The sequence below is a fragment of the Primulina eburnea genome, chromosome 8 (assembly GCF_022965805.1).
Source record: "Primulina eburnea isolate SZY01 chromosome 8, ASM2296580v1, whole genome shotgun sequence".
In the NCBI taxonomy this organism is placed as follows: Eukaryota; Viridiplantae; Streptophyta; class Magnoliopsida; order Lamiales; family Gesneriaceae; genus Primulina; species Primulina eburnea.
The window spans coordinates 2,560,133-2,572,894 of record NC_133108.1 but is presented as its reverse complement, the minus strand read 5'-3'; the positions used below and the strand labels follow the sequence as shown (position 1 = coordinate 2,572,894).

General features: G+C 37.4%; 1 protein-coding gene and 1 pseudogene across 4 annotated transcripts; one reads left to right on the top strand and one right to left on the bottom strand.

Annotated features, from left to right (window-relative positions):
* The first annotated feature begins 7 nt into the window (after positions 1-7).
* LOC140837957 (uncharacterized) lies at positions 8-1,227 on the top strand (annotated as a pseudogene).
* A 1,428-nt stretch (positions 1,228-2,655) lies between these two features.
* LOC140838374 (uncharacterized) lies at positions 2,656-12,370 on the bottom strand. 4 transcript variants are annotated; one of them, XM_073204618.1, is made up of 14 exons: positions 12,116-12,370; positions 11,840-12,013; positions 9,214-10,285; positions 7,964-8,176; positions 7,664-7,881; positions 5,777-5,851; positions 5,415-5,486; positions 5,238-5,336; positions 5,088-5,153; positions 4,902-5,016; positions 4,553-4,621; positions 4,110-4,449; positions 3,821-3,944; positions 2,656-3,713 (listed from the first exon to the last, which is right to left on the bottom strand). In XM_073204618.1, exons 2-14 carry the CDS (start codon positions 11,957-11,959, stop codon positions 2,940-2,942), a joined length of 3,357 nt encoding a protein of 1,118 aa, XP_073060719.1. In that variant the 5' UTR covers positions 11,960-12,013; positions 12,116-12,370; the 3' UTR covers positions 2,656-2,939. The 4 variants fall into 4 exon arrangements, with proteins under 4 accessions (XP_073060719.1, XP_073060717.1, XP_073060718.1 ...); XM_073204616.1 differs by having other exon boundaries at positions 11,840-12,054; positions 12,130-12,370; XM_073204617.1 differs by having other exon boundaries at positions 11,840-12,043; positions 12,130-12,370.
* Between the last annotated feature and the right edge of the window lie 392 nt (positions 12,371-12,762).

Here is a 12,762-nt window from a genome sequence, read left to right as displayed (position 1 = left end):
TAATAAAATGGTAAGGCTGGAACTAAGGATGACAATGAGGTGTGACAGAGACATGTTTATTATTCTTATTCTCGTCATCAAATTCCATCTCTCCGAACTCGAAAACGTGGGGATCAAATCATCATCCTTATCTATATTTTTGTTTCAAAAATATTAATTAGGTAAAACGGGACAAATACGAAGATAATCAAAACTTATTATTATTATTATTAATATTATTTTCAGAACGGATTCGAAAAAGATGAATTATTTCGAATTTTTTTTTAAATCTCCGAATTAAAAGTCAAAATCTCAGTCTCCATTTTGAGTTTTTCCCGTGAGGAAAATTTGATATCATCTCTGAACAGTTAATATCATGTCCTCTCGGTTAATGATGTTAATACGATATAGAAGAATAGATGTACCCTGGAAGAGACTCTGACCCGGCGGCCGGTGGTGGCAATTATCCGCCTCACCGTATCCGAAGGCGGAGTGCTCCGCCGGTAGGGCCGGCGCTAGGTCAATGCAGGCTGAATCTTATGTCCTTTTGCAAAGACTTCAATGCCAGGACCCAGAAATACAAGCTCGACACGCCCATGGCTGTCACCATTTCGGCTTTTCAAGATAACACCTTCGAGTTCACCGTCAAATCCCCCTCAGTCACGTGGTAGCTGAAGAAGGCGGCTGGCATCGAAAGCGGCAGCAGCTGCCCCGGTCACGTGAGCGCCTCTACTATAACCGTGAAGCACGTATACGAGATTTCTAAGATCAAGCAGAGGGATCCCTACTGTCAGTACATGTCGCTGGAAGCGATTTCTAGGTAGATTATTGGGACAGTGAATTCCATGGGGATTCAAGTTCAGAAGGAGCTTGATTGATTATTTTTTTTAGTAATGATTATTTTCGATACTGTTTCCAGTTAATTGGCGGTTAAAATGACTGTGGGATTCCCATTCTTTAGTTTAGCTTCTTATTTTCCGAATTTAGCCTACTTGAGAATGACTAATGATTAAGAAGCTTGTCGGGATTTCAAACTTTGTTTTCATATTTCGCTAAACTGGGTACAAAAAATTTGAACTTTTGACTGTGGGATTCCCATTCTTTAGTTTTGTTTCTTATTTTCTGAATTTAGCCTACTTGAGAATGACTAATGATTAAGAAGCTTGTCGGGATTTCAATCTTTGTTTTCAAATTTCGCTAAACTGGGTACAAAAATGAATATGTGAACTTTATTGGGTTTTTTGTGTGAGTTTGTGTTTCTTGTAGCCTGGAGATTGAGTGGTTGTTTCTTTGTATTGATTTTGCAGCCAATGGACGACGATAATTGATAGAAAAAACACGAGCTTGAATAATCTGGATGGATTATCTTCTATTTTCTAATTACAGAGGTAAAGCTTTGCTCTGTGCTGTAATCTTGATTTACTCTTTGAGTTGGTGAACCTTTGACATGTATCTGCTTTATGAAGTGATGCTGGAAAGGTTTTTCTTTGGTTACAATTGGATAGGCATTCAAATATTAATGAGAATAGATGACAAATCATGGATCATAGAATCAGTGGGCTGAAGCTTTGTTTTTCGATAGTTTGTGTTTGTTATATTCTTCATCATCTCTAAGACCATTATTTACATCCGACTGTCCCATTTCTAACACCTACTTATCTCCCGAATAAGCTATTCAACAACGAGGATTTGGTTTGTTGTCAGATTTTCTTTTGGAATGTTTAGTTTGAGGTTGGAAAAACTAACATCCCATAGTTTATTTGTTCATCAAGGAAGGTTAATTTAATCCAAGCCAATGTGATCTTGTATACAAATGTCTGTAAGTTTGTAATTGTGCTGGATTTAAAATCCTAGTGAAGTTGTACAGATGTCTGAAGTTGTATCAAACTAGATTCAGATAGTTTGGTTGGTTATAGAAATTGTACTGATGTGCTGCGCAGTAAGATTCAGGGGTGCACATTCTTCGCGATGCTACTCTTGTTTAGATCAACCGTATAGGATATTACACTGTGTTCATGAAATCTTGTATATCCTGGAACCTGGCTTGATTGTCACAGAAAGGCCGAGAATAATGGGTGCTTATCTTCTTGGGTTGTGCCGGTTACATTTATTTGAGCCTTTGAATCCAGCTAAATCCTTAAGTGGAATACTATAGTTGCCTAGACATTTGCAAATTCTTGTTTTAAAATCATTCGTTTTTTTAAATCTAAATATCTCCACGATCCGAGTCACTTATTACCGCTGAAGCCGTGCATTGTACGAATCCTTGATTTGAGACTCTTAGGGCTCTGCAAATGATTGGGTTTTATTTTTTGGAGGTTTCGGCTTTTTGCCAAAAACTATTCAAGTGTTTATGGATCGTGATCAGGCTTCCTTGTAGGGGTGCCCGTTAGAGGTTAAATAAATATCTTTAATCATTTTTTATATATATACTGCTACTTTTGGCCAAATTGCCACCGAGAAATTACCTATAGAGTGACTCCAAGTTGTGTTGAAAAAGTGTTGTAGCGACGGACTGGGAAAGCTTTCAAGCGTTGTCATTGCCGGGACAGGGAAAATAATGGACGAAAGGAAAATGGCAACCGAATTTTAGGGCGCCCGAACAGAATAGAACAATACGAGATTGCGAACCTCGGGTTAGTTCATACGAAATAAATATAGTAGCACACGTGAATGAACAAACATCTCAAATACCAACTTACAGAAGTTCAATCATAATGTCAGAAATTTTATAATCAAACAAGCTCAAAATAATGAATAACACTATACTATTATCAACACACGGAAAAAATATCCGAGGAAAAAAGAAACCAAGTGATACTAACATCATGAAAGGAAAAATCACCACAGATGGAAGAAGCAATCTGCCTCTTCTGGAACAGTAACCCCAAAAAATAAGCTCCAGAGAAAAAAGGGAAAAAAAAAAGTGCACAAGAAAAAAGTATGACAAAATTGCAACGCTAAAATGCTTTCCAACTATCTGAATCTTTCTTCGGAGTTTGACCCTCAAGAGATGTCCTAAAAGGCTCATTAGACCCAAATGGATCCGCAGCATCATCAAACGAAGGGAAACCATGACCATGATCAGAATCCCGAGAACTCCGCATGGAATCAAATCTAGTAAACGTGTCTTGTGGAGGAAATGAGCCAAAGTTATAATCAGAATCTCCCGTGCTCCGGAAAGAGTCAAATCTTGAAAAGGAGGATTCTTGGGGTGGAAAGTATCCTTGATCAAAGTCAGAATCTCTAGTGCTTCGCATTGAATCAAATCTCGTCAAAGACTCACGAGAACCAAAAGGACCACTGTCACTCATGTTGAAGGAATCGAATCTTGAGAAACTGTTGAATGAATATGGCTCTTCAGAACCTTCGTTGAACCCTTTAGGAGAATTGTTAAAACTGTACATTGGTGTGCTCGGAACTGAATCCGCAAATAGACTATTCCTGGAAAACATGTTATCCCCATGCGGAGAGCTTGTAGAATTATAGAGTGGTGTGCTCGGAACTGAATCGAAAAATGGACCCTGCTTTGGAGTGGCCATGCCCGTAGACCCAGTTCTAATTGGATTTAATATGCTAGCAGAGTTGTACAGCGGAGTGCTAGGAACAGAATCGAAAAATGGACCCTGCGTTGGAGTTGAGTCAATGGTTCTAGATCCAGTTCTTATTGGGTTTAATGCCCAGTCATCTGGACCAAATAACGAACTTTCACTACGTCTCTCAATGTCAGAATCCTGGATTGGAACAGTACGGAGACAAAGTTGAGGCAGCAGCAACATTCGAATAGGGAACTATTATAGAAAGACCAACGGGAAATCAAGCTTTTCAATTAAATAAATACCTTAGGAGTGCCAGGGTTGAAATCCCATGCAGCAACAGTATCATAATGGGAATCAAAAGAACCCCAACCTGGCTCATCAAAACCTCTCTCCCCAGAAAGTACAGATTCAGCTCTACCATATCCACTGCAATTACAGACCAAATGACCGCAATTGTTTTAGCAGATCAAAACAACTATGAATAGGAGACTAGGAGTTCAGCTCTAGAAGGTTACTCAAAGTACTCAAGTAGAAATACGTAAAAAGTTGAGATATCTGTGTAAAACAAGGAAAAAGAACATTATTAGTTACCCCGGGGTGTCAAATCCATGTGGTGAACCATTTATATTGACATCCTTCATCAGTTTCAGTTCTGGCAATTTCTTTGATGGGCTATCAAATGCACTCCCTGCTGGACTGTCTGGTGGACTTCTTACTGTTTGCTCCAAGTTTTGATTGTTTGGCCTCTCATTCTGAAGTAATCTCTCCCCAGAACCAGGCAGGTCTGATTTTTTATCATCTTTACTTGGTGATTTTGTAGAACAGCTGTTATCCAATGGAGAAACTTTCTCTCTAACCAATGCAGATTTTGGTTTGGGAGGTGCAATCACATTTTCCACATCATGCGTAAGCTCTTTGACATATTGGAATCCTGTATCAAAAAAAGAAGATTATGTGAAAAACTGTTAAATGCCAAACTGTCACAAATATGTTTAACGCGTAAAAAATATCAGGATAGTGGACTACAAGAGTACCTTCATCTTCAAACTTATCCCAAACTTCATCCCAGTCAGCAGCTGTTCCTTCAATGCCAGGTTGCCAACCTGTGAAAGAAATTCAACCGAGACAAGCATTAAATCAGAATCCATTGATAGCATCGCTCACAAGCAAGATATATATCATTTCAATAGAATATACTGCCTTTTGAGTCCTGAATATTTTAATTTAGGATATCATCGATAACAAGATATACAGGAACACCATAAAGGCTAATACATCAATTTTTTAGAAACGAAGATCAATGAGACATGACAAATGGCACCCCTAATATTTCCATCATAATTGCTGGTGGCATCCAAGCCTGCTGCTCTTAACAAGACATACCAAATGGGAGCTCAACGAGTGAGGTTGGTTTTCCACGTAACCCATAAGTTTTGCACCGTTCATTCAAGGCTTTTACCAGTTCCTCAAGAACTGACTGGAGTTGATTTGCTCGTTCCTGTAGCCACCAATTTCAGACTCAGAAAATTCATTGTCATCTCGATGAAACTAATAGAAGGTACAACATACCTGAATACCATCAGCATTATCTTGTTCCAATTTGACAATTGTTCGGTATAGTTCCATTTTTTTATCCTACAAACAGAGTCATCAAACCAACACCATTTAACATTCCAAAAGCACGGAAAGCTTAAAGACAACATAAAGGAACAAAAATACCTGAATATCGCGAAATGTAGCTTCTTCAATGGTTAATTTAGATACCACATCACCAACCTGCTTGTACTTCTCTTCATATTTTCTTCCTAATGAGTCAGCCTAGATGAAGGTTCAATTAAATGAGTCCAACAAATATCAGTTATCACTGAAAAAGCACCTCATCTTTAAATGCAATACCTCTTTTTTGTCAGCTACAACTTTCTCGGTGATCTCATTCAAACGATTATCGCATCGGCTTTTGTATAGTATCTAGCAGAAAATGGTAAGTAATAAAAAAGGCCGCATATGATGCAATCAGTTGAAAATTTTCATTTCCCCAATGTATACTTCTTCAGCGATAAAAGTCACATCCTAGTAAAGAAATTTTGGCTTGAAAACTTGATTAAAATAATATCGTACAAATTATTTTTGGAACTCAAAATAAAACAGGTAGAATGAACTAGTAAATCTGGCCAAGGTCATAAGAAGATTCAATAGTGGCTGCCTGCATCAGATTGTGCCAACATTATCGTTGTGCAACTGACATTAAGAAAACTCACAAGTTCTTGCATCTTGGTTTGATAAAACTGAATTTTCTGTTTAGCTTCTAAAATATCCTTTTCCAAATCTGCTACCTGTGATCAAAACGATGACAGAAACTGAATAAGCAAAGGTTCATAGGGACGTGAAGGGAATATTTTTATTTTCATTTTCTGTTCTTTCTAACTAGTATAGCCATGAGCCAAAACTGTAGGGATACATAATCCTCCTGGAAGAATTCAAACTCTCATTATACCACAGCTAAACAACATCTTTTGCATATTTTATCATCAGTTTAACTATAGAGTATAGACATTTAACTTAAATTAAATTAATGGAATACATTAAGAAGAATAAACAACAAATGCAACTCAACATCCATAATAATGTACAAAACCTATCAACAAAAACACTGGAGGAAGCAGGCCCAGAACAGGGTATACAAGGTCGTTATCCAAATTGCACTATACATTTTTTCACCATGACCTGGCTATAGTCCTAGCCAGCATCTTACTTCTCCGGTACAAAGAGTGAGAAAACCTTAGCATCGGCATCAAAATGAATTTCTTCTATCATTTGAGTCTGGCTGGTACCTTAATGCTTTACAAGAAAAAAGCCAAGACAAAAGCACAAATGATAGATGAAACTATACTCCTCCAAAACTTAACCTTGAAAATCTTGATCATCCTCAACATTGGCCTCCAATAATAATGATCAATGGAAAATCAACATGTAAGCGAATGGAAAGTAAAACCATATCACGGTTTCTGAAAATAGATAATGAATTATCTTTGCATTACTCTCATGAGAATCAGCCACACCAGGTAACCTAAGAAATTTACAAGCTCGAATCTAAAACAACACTAAGAAGTTCAAAATCAAGGATAAGATCTCTCAGGTTGTAGATCACTTGGGTGATGGGTCTGATGGGACACATAAACACCACTAGTGGAAAAAATTAATTAATGCCTTGGAAAGGAACTAAATGGGTTACATAATCTAATTCATAACTCAAGAACTAGCACCAAAGCATCCTACACTCTAGCATTACAAGAACATCAAGTTGGTGATAGATGTGAAAGATACAAATTTCAAACCTAAATTCATGGAACAACACGTCAACACGTAGAAAGAACAACAGAGATATACTACAAAATAGCATCCTTATGATGGAATAGTCTAACGCTTCAAGCCAAACATGTCACGTTTGAGTTGATTTTTGAAGGACACCAGTTTGATTCCTCTGATTTTCTTGGTTAACTTGGAAAAGTGAATTCCATTTATCAAATAGATACATTATTCGTAATTGTGATATCAGAACTTGAGAAAGGCTTTGCGATGAAATCCTAAGGTCAGGTGAAGTTTATTATTGCCGTCGATTCAAAGAGAAACGACTTGCAATCCAAACTCAATGAGTGCCACGCAAGATGAAAATACATCTCCAAGAGAAATAAGTACCATAAGTTAATCATATCAATCTATGCAACTTTCACAATACGAGGAAAGGAAAAGGAAGATGAGAACACACCACTATGACCACCGCAATATATTAGTAATATAGACTACTACACAAAGCATTTGCTTGATAAATTCAAAATTTCACTCTCTTTCAAAGCTAACTGGAGTATCCTTTCTCACAAAGTTTAAATGTACCAGTAAAGCGCGTATTTTGACAGGTAGTAAAACACAAACATTCATAGATCATCAAAAGGTTCTCTACAAATACACTCATCACACAACATATAATTCCATATCTAGATTGTACGTACACCAAGAGTCCCAGAATCCTAAACTTGTAGAATTGAAGCATCATCGTAAGAACTGATACTCGATGGCTAAAAAAGGAGGGATAATGAAATGGCGAAGGAGAATGCAAACACAGAATATCTGAAAAAAGTAAGAATCACCTGTTTCTCGGCATTCTTTGCCTCCTCAAACTTTTTATTCAGGGAATCCTGCTCCTCTGTGCTAAGTTGATCTACAAGATGCTTCTCTAGAGCAGGAACTTTGGGCTTTTGCTGGACTGACGCCTCAGGCTGGGGAACAGGAACTGGACGAGGAGGCCTGCCTCCACCGACAGAAGAAATTGGCCTTGCATTCTTAGTCCCTAGGGGTTGTTGGAAGCCTGATTACAGATGATAGTAAATGAGGGGTTGTGATTAAGATTCATATGCAAAAGCTACAGATTTAACATGTAAAACATAAACCAGTAGCAGGTCTCCAAGATGTATTGCCATATGACACAGCAGGTTGGCTGGAGGCAGACGTCTCTTCAAACATAACATTGTTGGGAAGTGCTGCAGGAATAGGGCGCCCTTCCCTATACCGTTCCATCAAATAGAGAGCAATGCAGAATTCTCTCAAAGAAAGCATGCTATCATTGTCTTGGTCAGACAAGTCCCAGACCTGCTTTAAGACCTCTATTAAAACAAATAAAACAACAAAAGTAAGATAAGGAAAACATGCATCAATTAAGAAAACAGGAAGTTTCTTAAAAAACCCAGACTAAGTGAAGAATAGGGATGCATTTAGCCTTGCTACCAGCAACACAATGTAAATCCTAGCTTTCTAAATTTGAAATAAAATATCTTACATTGACACCAAAAAGAAGTAAACAACAGATTGAAAAGGGTAGGACGAACATATGGTAAATTTTAAAAAATCATATTATTTGCAATATTTGTCTCTGGATTCTTCTCCTTTTTCAAATAAATGGGCTCACGAGTAAAATGATTATGAACCTAATTCACATTTATTTGGATCTTAGGCAATAAAAATCACGATATTTGGAGAACAAATAGAGAAGTCAATCTAGTTATAACCCATTATTACTGTTACTGGTTTCACAATCTTAAACATCCAATTTGTCTACAATGTTAAACTGTACTAGAATTCTGTACATCACCGTATTTTGAAGCTTTCGGCATCTTCTACTTTATAAATCAGTGAATTAATTGCAAGCTTCACTGGAAAAATCAGTTAAGAGCATAACAAAGCTCAAACTGAAATATAACTTCCTAACAAAAAATTTATGCCACCAAATTACAGGTTAATTTTCTACTCATGACACCTTTGTCACCTTGCCCTGAATCTCAGATGGATCTAATATAGTTTTTCAAATGTTAAAAATTCATTAAATTAGGCACCGAAAGAGTTCTTGTTCTTCCAGATAACAGACTAATATATTTACATACTTTGGCGTATCATCTGATGAGTGAGGAAAAGATAACAAATTTCAGAAAACCATTCCTGAGTGAGAAAAGATTTATTTATCCAAACATAAATCAAAGTATAAACGAAATTTGTGTCGAGAAGCAAATATTATCCCCGTTCCACATTGGCAGTTAACTTCGCATTATGAAAAAACAATTACATGAAAAAGGCATAAACCAGTCCAAAATCTAAACCAGAAAAAAGATTAATCAAAATCTTAGGACTTAGATGAAGTAAAGCTTACCTCGTGGTAGCCTCCAACTCAAGAATAAGTTACGTGCCTGTTCACCGGTAATTTTCCCATCTCTGTCGGTGTCGACCTGCACAAATACCTTGCTGTACTTCTGAACATCAGATGGAGTAATTTTAGGCCATGGGGGCTGAGTTTGAACAGAAGTGAGATTTCCAGATGGAATAGGAGATACAGGGGGTTTTTTAGCTGAAATTTGTTGATTTGCTTTCCCTGTGGACTGGAATTGTTGAGCTTGAATAGCAGGAGGCTGAGAAACAACAGTTGGCTTAGTAGGTAGAGTTCCAGCTGACGAGCCAGGCATGATGCCAGCAGAATATGAAATTGCTGAGGAGTTCTGCTTTGTTTCAGAAGGTGCCACTGAGAACACATCCCCAAAAACTGAGTCCCCAGAAGATCCATTTCCAGAAGCTTTATGTGGTTTTGAGTCTTCCTTTCCAACCTGGGAGCCCAAGAAAACAGTATCATTTGGCTTGGCTGAAGAAGATTGAACCAACCCACTCATTTCTGATGGTTTTGATTGTGAAGTAGATGAGAACGTAGGTCCAAACCCACCCTCTGTTGTGGAAGAACTTAGGCTTCTGTTAGAAACTTGAGAGGAAATTCCAGCAGAGTAAGCATTAGTACTGCCAGCAAATGAATCAGAGGAGCTAGGGCGGTGAGGAACAGGAATAGAACCTGCCCCAGTCAATCCTTGGCTTGAAATACCTGGTTGAGACTGGAAGCCATAACTAGGAGCAGGCGGGTGAGGTGGTCTAACAAATTGGCTTTGCTGAGATTGAAATCCATGAGGACCACTTACACCGACACCTTGACTAGAGATTGGAGTGGCACTCAACTGCATAGGAGATGCACCAGTTGTCAAATTCAACTGGGGACTAGGTGTAACTGCGAGATTTATCTCCGGAGCAGGGATTTTAGCTGAAGCTGGACCATATAAAGCAGCTTTCACAATATCTGGAGTCAAATCTCGTTTAGTTTGTGCCACCGTAACAAGTTTCAAAGCATTATAAAATTCCGAGCGACCCAGGAAACCAGTTCTGTTTTGATCAGAAAATGTCCATATCTGCACAAAACCCACTGAAGTCATTTTCCAGGGCAAACTACAGAGAGTATATTCAAAAGGAAGACATCCAAAGAACCACAAGTAAATTTAAGAGGAGATTATGGTCCATTGATCCCGTTGTGTGTTTTGTTTTTTAGGGAAGGACTCTTGAATATACACATGTATATATATATATATATATATATATATATATATATATAATAAAACACAAATTAGGGTCTTTTAAAAACCGCCATTAAATTTAATTCATCTAGGCCTGAATATTTCATCACCGCAGTAATGTTGAAGTAATAATAACTCTAGCATCAAAAACATTAGTTAAGTCCCTGTTGTAGCCATGCAGGCATCCACCCTCAATCACAATTCATATGTTGTAGGATTACCAGTAAATATATTTGCAAGAGAAAAGACTGTTTTATAGATTCATTCAGTTGAACTATTGATAGGGAAGACGAAAAAAAATACGTAAGGCAAATAGCCTCACATCAGGCTGTGAGGCAATAAACCCCAACCCAGGATATGGTAAAACCAGTACCACATGATGAAAGACAATAAGCAGTGCCCTTTCAAAGCATAAATTTGTGTGTTGAAATCTCTTACTGCCCCCAGGCATTATGGACAAATTACATAGCCCAAAGTTTGAGAATTATTTGACTTCAACTCAGTGAAAAGAAAGAGGATATTAGCTTTCTGTCGGAAGAAAGGGAAAGTACATGATTCCTTCCTTCCCCTCCCTCCCTCGCACTCCAGGTCGCAAAAGAAGTTCTCTCAATTAGAAGTTAGTGCTTTAACCCTAGTCAATTCCTTTCAATACTTTTGACATTATGCATATTCATATCACATAACAGTTACTATTGCAATTCTTAACCCCAATTCCTGACTATTACCCTTATCTGGACAGATGGACAGCAAAACAAAAAACAAAAGCAGAGAGGCATCATTCTCTGAAATTGATTCGTCCAACTTCGACTTCTAATTCATGTGGAAGGTTGAAGTAAGGCAATACAAAGAAACACGTCCGTCAAAAGGAAACCACCATACTCACATATATATACTTTAAGCTGGCATGTAACAATTTGAAATGCATGATTTCATCACGATTTGAATAAAAGAGTTCGCCCACATTGCACATAACAAGGCAAGAGCAACTAACCTACGCTTCTCAAACTTGAATTTACCCTAGCTCTCAGCCTCTCACAGTGGATAGTTTAGTAGGCCATCTACCTCAAATGGTAAATACAGTTTGAAAAATAGTTGCTTAAAGTATAAAAGAGGCTGATCAGTGGTTTCAGAAAATTTAGAAATAATGCAAAATAAGAACATAAATCACAAGGTACAAACTCTATGCTTCAACCTCAAAACTAACCAGCGATGAAAATTAAGATGGATATCGTGGTTAACAAAATTCAGATTGCGCTAAGTCATAGTGGATTTAAAAGTATAAAAGCAACAACAAGTAACAAGTAAGCAGCCACATTAAGATCAAAATAAATGAGACGCCGCGACTGTGAGATTATTTTACAGAAATAACCAAAGGTAAATGAATGGATGGACCTGAGCGAGAACTCGTTGGGGTAGATTAGATGCCTTGAAAAAGGCAACAGCCTCATTTCCGCTAATCCGACCATCTCGATCCGTGTCCGCCATCTGAAAATAAGCCTCGAATTTTTCCATAATTGCACGGCGGATCTCCAATCTCAGTTTCTAGTTTCCTCCAAGCAGTAATTTCTGCAAGCGACTTCGCGAAATTGAGAGGAACTACAAGAACCCTAACATATAATTCGAATAAATTCCAAAAACATATAGGAATCAATCATCAAAATTCGATACCACCCAGACTTCACCTTTTACACCCGGTCACATTCGAAGGAGCGCAGTGAATCGATTTGAACTCGAAGATTTTAGCAGCAAATCGGGTAATGAATTAACAGATCAAGGAGGATTCAAACGCAAAGTAACTCAGATACGTGTTTTCGGATGATGACGTCAGAGCCGGTTGGTTCTATCCTATGTTCGTGTTGGAAGCACAGCTCATCACCGCGCATCGGCTTCGGGACTCGGGGAGGTTATCATGGATGTAATAATCATTTTTGGGTGATATTATCCTTTTTCGTAATAGTAACAGTAATATTTTGCATTTATCTTTTACATAATACGCACGTGTATATATGATTTATAATAGTAGGTTTTTTTAGGTATATTTATATCAATAACACAAAATGACTTGATCTATATTTGAATTTAAAATTAATTTTTTGTCTCAAAAATGTAATATATTTTCAAAAATCGAATCAAGTAAGAGATATATATCGTAAAATTAAGTCAGTATGAAATCGTACCACATGGTGTTGTTTCCGTAAATTATTCACATTGCCAATCAAATACACACCAAAAAATTAATTATAACTTTTAGTTATCAAACTAATTACTATCTTTCGTTTTTAGTAATATTTTTATTTTCAAATGTTAATGATGTT

Bases quoted from the DNA above. Each gene is read 5' to 3' on its own strand.
- LOC140838374 (XM_073204618.1), bottom strand. From the start codon at position 11,959: ATGGAAAAATTCGAGGCTTATTTTCAGATGGCGGACACGGATCGAGAT. The intron at 5,154-5,237 runs GTATTTTTGTTC...CTCTGTTTGTAG, and splicing joins CTACATTTCGCGATATTCAG to GATAAAAAAATGGAACTATA. The intron at 4,622-4,901 runs GTATGTCTTGTT...TTTCTTTCACAG, and splicing joins ACTCGTTGAGCTCCCATTTG to GTTGGCAACCTGGCATTGAA.